Source organism: Ruditapes philippinarum, unplaced genomic scaffold (genome assembly GCF_026571515.1).
Source record: "Ruditapes philippinarum isolate M1 unplaced genomic scaffold, ASM2657151v2 ctg2843_1_1_1_1, whole genome shotgun sequence".
In the NCBI taxonomy this organism is placed as follows: Eukaryota; Metazoa; Mollusca; class Bivalvia; order Venerida; family Veneridae; genus Ruditapes; species Ruditapes philippinarum.
This window is the reverse complement of record NW_026858902.1, coordinates 1-7324: the sequence shown is the minus strand read 5'-3', so window position 1 is coordinate 7324 and position 7324 is coordinate 1. Positions and strand designations below refer to the sequence as shown.

The window sequence follows — 7324 nt, the reverse complement described above, 5'->3', positions numbered from 1 at the left end:
AAGTTTTAACAATATCTCTTATCTGTGCTATTCAATAACATAGAAAACTTGATTGAATGGACGTCAGTACTATACTCTCTGATAATGTATTTTCTTCTATCAGTATTCAAGAATTGACAATTTAATAAGTAATGATATTCATCTCCAAGTGAACTATTGTTGCACAGGTTACCCACTCTTAATTCTCTTGGTATATTACAAAATGCATCTAAAACGCCATAGTACTATAGCTAAATGACTAAAATGACTTCAAAACTTTTCAAATCTGAATTCACTTTTATACATTCTATGATTCAGACATTTTTTTTATTCTAAAATTTCACTTTGCCGAACACTATGCCAATTTTGAATGAACTGGTCTTGTAGTCTACTTTTAACAATTTTCTTAAACAATGGAAGAGAAGTGCTAAAATTATTAAGCCAATATTTTGATAAACCCAGTGAAACTAGTAATTTACAAACACTATTCATACATTGGAGATTCAACACATATACAAAGTGTGTGACATATCATGCAAGATTGTTTCCTGTTTGCTACTGGAAATCATATTCCAAAAACACAATACTCTTTATATGAATAGATTAAGGTAATATTCCTATCCTAAATCTCCATAAAGCATAGAAATTGAGTACTTTGTTTCAGATTTAATATGTGTTTATAAGATTTTAATTAAAATATATCTTTAATATTAACTTTTTTAATTCCTCACACTTCGCTACCATATAACAATATATGTGCTACCATGCTATCAAATGAAGTGAATTATATGGTTGTTTTTGGAGCTATGTAGCGGACAAAATTACTTTTTCGACGGTTCCATAGACTATATATATGATTAAGATATATTTCTTGCCGTGTCTTTATGAACTATGAACATTGGCTTTATCAAAAATCTATTCATATTTATTTTGGAAGTCCTTTTATTTTAGATATTATCTTCATATAAATAAAAAGAAACAAGCAACAACAGGAATGGGACAACGCATTAGAATTCCATTGTACATAGTATTAAATGAGATATTCTCAACTTCAAATTATTAAATCACCACGTATGTACTTAAACAAATAAGGATGACACACTAGTATTGAGGCAAATGATCACTTTATTTACGAATTCATGTGCAATGTCAACCACATAAACCGTTTTTTATAAACTTTTGTTTGAGTTAACAATGTAAATGCATTTATTTTTTAACGTTTTCTTTATTTTAACTTTCAACGTTATCACAGCTGATGTTCTCTATATTTGATTTTAAGGATAAACGGTATGTGTAATGATATCGAAATTGCAATGCTACCATGTCTCGCAAACCGTTTTGAGGATAGTGGGGGAAAACTTTATCAGCTTGCAGTGGCGGTTATTGGCAAGGATTTTTGCCATATTGGGTCGATATTAATCTAGAAGTCGAATTATTGTGCATATATCGCTTTTTGTTTTTTGTGTCTTATGAAATATTGCATACTATTTGAACGAAATATTTTATATATTTCTGAAACAATGTATTGAGACATATCAAAGTGATATTTGAAACTTTCAAACATTTACTATAATAAATATTTAATTCACATTTTCGATCGCTGTGAGCCTCGTCCTTGGCTTATTTTACGTTTTGTGTTTTCCTTCATATATTGAATATCATGTTTCAACATAAGTCACCAATAGAAACATCTGATAGTTTAAATAACCGTCACGTCATTCCGCTTGACTAGATATATAAGCAGTCTGTGAGAGGTAAACACTTCATGCAATATAGTTTGCGTGTTTCGTCGATAACAGTTTTACGCAAGATTTAACCTTAACATTTGACTTCCGCTTGTATTTCGATATGGAGATAATAATGTAAAATATATAGTAGTACATGTCATTAAAAACCTTTTTAGTTTAAAGTTTTTCCTAAAAAATTACCCCCATTTTTTTTGGGATCCCAACTTTTTAATTTTACTTTTAAAAATTAATTTTTTAAAACCAAAAATCAATTTCAAAAAGGAAGAAACATTTTTTTTTGTTAAATTGATATTTCTTTTGGATATGTTTGAACAAACAAAGATTACACTTTTGACATCAGGTATGACTTTCATTAATTGATGAATAATATGTTTGTTTGTTTACAATGAAAATCATAAAAGTTTACTTTGTACTTACAAAAAATTTAATGAACATTTCACTTTTTATTGGGAAAAAATTAAAATTTTCTTTTCAAATGGTTTTTAACAATAAGGGTCGGGAAACATGATGGGTTTTTCCTAAAACTTCTTTTGGGGTTCCCAATTTTTTCCGCCATCTTTAATCATTTTTAAAAGTTTACTTTTTTAATAGTTTTTATAAGATTTCTTTAAAAAAAACCCCAAAAATTTAAACCGTTTTTTTTAATTTTTAACAAAAAACAAAATTTGCAGCTTCTTTTTCCCCCAATTGGGATCATTTTACTGGTCTTTTAATTACTAAAATTTTTAATTTAATATTTTAAATTAAAACGTCATTCCCTTTCGGGTTCTAACTCTACTGGGTATTTTTTAAAAAATAACCAGTGAAAAGGTTTTAGGGTGTCCAATTTTTAAAAATTTTTGTAAGGTAAAATGTTAATTGGGGGTGCAAATTTTAACTCAGGGGGGACCAAAAAAGGGATTTTTTTTGGGGAAAATTTAACCCAGAAAAAAACCCAACAAAAAAAACAAAAGTTAATTTAAAATGAAACCTTCTTTATCGAAATAACACGGGGGAAATTGGTGCCCCGTTTTTCCCTTTTCCCCGCCCTTTAAACCCCCCAAATTTTTAAGAATTTTTAACGAAACATAAAATAATTTTTTCTTTTCTCCCTTATAAATTTTTAAGGAATTCCAAAGCCCCCAAGGGAAATTTTTTTCCCAAGCCTACCTTTAAATGTTTAAATAAGGGGGAAATGTTTTATTTCCTGTCTATTGTCCGGTTTTTTTTTTTGGTTGCTTTTTTTTTAAAAACGTTAAGTTGACAATCATACTTGATTTGCTTTATTGTATGTACGTAATGTTTCAGTAAGGTCAACTTTTCAAGTAAGTGTAATGGTCAGCTTTTCAAATAAATGTAATTGTGATGTCCTACAGACTAATGTTATAATGTATGTGAGACCACCATAGTATATATGTATGTTGTATGTAATATGATACCGGGACTTCCGGAAAAAACATGGAACCTTAGTAAACACGATCAAAGCAGAAACATAGTTGTTATCAATTAATATCCACCGTTAGGACTTATCATCTGGCGACGAGGATAAAAAAAACAAAACGGAATTACTTTTATAATATTTTGGATATAATTTTCATGTGTTATTGATGGATTAAACGTTAACCCCATGAACAATTTTTACCAGCATTTCCAAGTTTTTGATTTTTTTGGGAAAACCCCGGGGAATTTTTAAAAAATTCCCAAATTAAAAAGGCAGCGTTGGGGGGAGAAATGGGTTGGGGGGGCCTCGAAAATTTTTTTTTGGGGGATGAAAAAAAATCAAAAAGCTGACCAGAGAAGGAAATTTTACAAAATTTTACGCCGGAGAAAAGTTTTTAACGCATTTTATGAGGGGTGAGAAAAGGGCCCAGGCGCGATTTTCAAAAAGGGCAAAAAAAAAAGGGGTACTTAGCGACTATTTTTCCCTCCCAGAAAGGGGGCGTTAAAAATTTAAATTTTTTAAAACTTTAAAAAAATAAGTTTTAAAGGCACAAATAAATTGATGAAAAATTGGTGACGGGAAGTAAAACTTTTGGGGAAAAAGAATTTGTGCATTCGCAGGCAACTTTAAAAAAATTTTGAATTTTCCCAAAAAAAAGTTGTTTACAAAAAAAAGCTTTGGATGCAAAGCATCAAAGGGCTTTCCAAGGGCAAAAAAATGCAGCAAGTTGAAATGCCCTTTAGTACCATTGATGAAAGATTTTTTTTTATAAACTACCAAAAAGGGTAAAAATCCCCCTTATAAAAAGGAGGGGAAAACGAAAACATTGTTCATTATGAATTTTGGGATTGGCATGCTAGAAAAATTAGAAAAATTACTTGTTATTTTTTTTTTGATGTGGTTTTTAAAAAGAAACCCGGGATATACATTGAGGGCAATCATTTAAAAACCCCCCTTTTTTAAAGATGTCAACCCCGTACCACACCTTTGAAAATTGGGCCCCTTAAAATTTATTTTGAAAAATGTGGTTTGTTTGGGCCTAAAAGTAGACAGAAAAATTTTGTTCGTTTAAAGATTTTTATTTTGGTTTCAAAGATTCCGGGACTCCCCGGTCAAACTGCAAATAACAAAAAATTACACCCCATATTCAATTTTCACTAGCAAACACATACTTAAAATGGCATACTTATTTAGTTTGATTTCAAACTCTTAGATTAAAATATCCAGATCAGAAAGATTTAACACTTATCGCGAAAAAACTTATTACATACTACAATTTGAACTGTATATTTTTCCTACGTATATAAAACGAAATAAATGGACAACACACATTAAAAAGTATCAAAGTAAAAAACTTGAAAGATTGCTAATTAATATACCTCTTTTGGGTCTATAACGATCCTATGGAAATTTACGGAAATATGATGGCAAGAAAAACAGCGCCAAAAAACCGAAGCCGTTTTCCCAAAGGGAGGTCAACTCACACCACAACAACTAATAATATGGAACCATATCGTTGTCATCTAGAAATGATTACGAAAATATCGTTGTCATCACTAGCTACACTAACATGGCTCCCCAAAATTAGTGTGGAACTAATTTTACAAAAAAATCAGTCAACAACACACAATAAAGGCTCCTTGACGGGGCTGAACCCACTATCAGTAATTAAGATTCAGGCGCTTCGTGTAACAATACAAGTTTGTGCACAGGTCTTTCAAGATGCGTTATTGACTTGACTGCTTTTACCCTTAGCATCAAAGGAAACAACATTTGTTTTGACGCTCACCTTTCTTACCATACCGTCTGAATCTGGGTTTGCTGTTTCTACTTACAGCCATTCTCCACTTATTACGAGGCATACTTTCATCCTTAACTAGGACCACATCATTGACCTTAATGTTACGCTTGGCAGAGATCCATTTAGATCTAACCTGAAGAGTTATTTAAATATTCTGTTCGCCATCGGTTCCAGAACTCATTGGCGAGATACTGGATGCGTCTCCACCTTCTACGGGTATATAGATCAGTACTTATGAAATTCCCTGGAGGAGGGAGGAGGACCCTGTGTCTTCATGGTAAGTAAGTGATTAGGGGTAAGCGGTTCCGCAGACAAAGGATCATTTAAATTCTCGACCGACAAGGGTCTACTATTTACAATTGCTGTTACCTCACACGCAAAGGTACGTAAAGCTTCATCATCAAGCTGACCTCCGAAATTATGTAAAAGACCTGAGAGTATATTCCTGACAGTGCGTATCTGTCTCTCCCAGACACCGCCCATATGGCTTGCTGAAGGTACATTAAATTTGAACAAAAAGGTATCACAACCCTCTTTAAGTAAGAAATTGGTAATTTTATCATTATTCATTTCTGAGACCGCTTCGCGGAGTTCTCGTTCAGCGCCTACAAAATTAGTACCTCTATCAGACCTTAACTGGCGGATTGGGCCCCTTACAGACAGAAAGCGGCGAAGCGCATTTATGAAAGAATGAGTATCTAGTGTGTTTGCTATTTCAATGTGAATAGCACGACAGGTAAGGCACGTAAACAATACACCGTATCGCTTCAAATCTTTCCTACCTTCCTTAACATGGAAAGGGCCAAAGAAATCTACACCACTATATGTAAATGGTGGTGTGCAGGCATCAACTCTATCAAATGGTAAGTCTGACATTGACCTTTGGTCTTGTACAGAACCTCGAAGTTTGCGACAAGACTGTGCAAATGAAAGATTTAGATCAGAAATCAGCGGAACTACATTCCAATTATCCAATAACCATTGCCAACGTATTTCGTTTTGTGGTTATGCCACGTCCTTGGTGTTGTACACCGTTCGTGATAGTACTTTTATTACCAGTTTTGTCACATGACATTTCCGAGGTAAGACGATGGGGTGTATAGAACCATAGTTTAATGAAGCATTGTTCAAACGCCCTCCGACACGAATGAGTCCATTTTCATCAATAACTGGACTTAGTCGATAAAGACACGAATCCCTGCCGATAGCAGACTGTTTTGTAGACATTTGACTAAGGAGACATTTGACTTCCCTTTCAAAACTAGTACTTTGTACTTGCCTTATGATTTCTATTTCTGCCTGACGCAAGTCTTCTACTGTGGGGCGCTGGTAAGTCTTTATTGGAAACTCGTGCAAATCAACATTTAGAATTTGAGGCTTTGGTCTCTTTACCAGTCTGTTCATTAACATACGCTTAAAACGTAGACACAAAGCAATTGCTACTTTGGCGTGATTCCAGTCAGAAAAATATTATTCCAGGCGCTCAAGAATTGAGGAAAAGGGACAAATCTGAGCCACTGATGCAAAACATTTTGACCTCAACTCTGGGTCGTTTTCTGATAATGCGTGTAACTCCTTCTTTGTAACATGAATGCTATCTTTTTCCCAAATGAAATCAGGTCCAGTAAACCACTTGGAATTGACTAGCTCTGAAACCATTGCTCCACGGGAAGCAATATCGGCAACATTTTGTGTAGTTTCAATGTATCTCCACTGAGATGGATCAGAAAAGTCTCTTATTTGTTGGACACGATTGGCAACAAACACATGGAATCTCTTAGAATCATTCGAAATATAACCCAACACTACTCGACTATCTGTCCAAAAATGGTGAGTTGCAGCTTCATAATGCAGTTCCTTTTTCAACAGATTGCTAATCTTGATAGAAACAGTTGCTGCGGTAAGCTCCAATCTAGGAATTGTCATGGTCTTGAGAGGAACGACTCTAGCTTTTGGCCATAAGGAGTGAACAGTGGATTTTGCCTTCATGGTCTTGAAGTCGCAAGTAAGAGCATTGTCCATAGCCATTAGTGCTTGCATCCGAGAAAATGATGAAATTGCACGGAAACAAGATCGCCAAAATCATCAGATTTGAAACAACGAGTCACTTGCAAGGTCTTAAGATTCTGCAGATCTTCTCTCCATTGCTGCCACTGCATGTAAATGTTATCAGAAATTGGATCATCCCAATCAAAGTTTTCTGCACACATTTGTTGGAGAATCCTCCTTCCTACTAAAGTTATGGGAGAAAGAAGTCCTAAGGGGTCATAGATGGAGGAAACTGTAGAAAGAATACCCCTTCTGGTCAAGGGTTTGTCTGACAATGTAATTTTGAACTGAAATGCATCTGATTGAATGTTCCATTGTACACCCAAA

The 7324-nt window shown here is 33.9% G+C and overlaps 2 protein-coding genes across 2 annotated transcripts; both read right to left on the bottom strand.

Annotated features, from left to right (window-relative positions):
* Positions 1–5173: 5173 nt before the first annotated feature.
* LOC132754629 (uncharacterized) lies at positions 5174–6352 on the bottom strand. Its single transcript, XM_060745288.1, has 2 exons — positions 6005–6352; positions 5174–5866 (listed from the first exon to the last, which is right to left on the bottom strand). Exons 1-2 carry the CDS (start codon positions 6350–6352, stop codon positions 5174–5176), a joined length of 1041 nt encoding a protein of 346 aa, XP_060601271.1.
* Positions 6353–6418: 66 nt separating this feature from the next.
* LOC132754627 (uncharacterized) lies at positions 6419–6976 on the bottom strand. Its single transcript, XM_060745287.1, has one exon. It carries the CDS (start codon positions 6974–6976, stop codon positions 6419–6421), a length of 558 nt encoding a protein of 185 aa, XP_060601270.1.
* Between the last annotated feature and the right edge of the window lie 348 nt (positions 6977–7324).

Excerpts from the sequence above, each read along its gene's own strand:
- LOC132754629 (XM_060745288.1), bottom strand. The coding sequence starts at position 6,352 with ATGAACAGACTGGTAAAGAGACCAAAGCCTCAAATTCTAAATGTTGAT. Across the intron at positions 5,867-6,004 it reads AATGTCATGTGACAAAACTG|TCTTGTCGCAAACTTCGAGG; the intron begins GTAATAAAAGTA and ends TCATTTGCACAG.
- LOC132754627 (XM_060745287.1), bottom strand. The coding sequence starts at position 6,976 with ATGGCTATGGACAATGCTCTTACTTGCGACTTCAAGACCATGAAGGCA.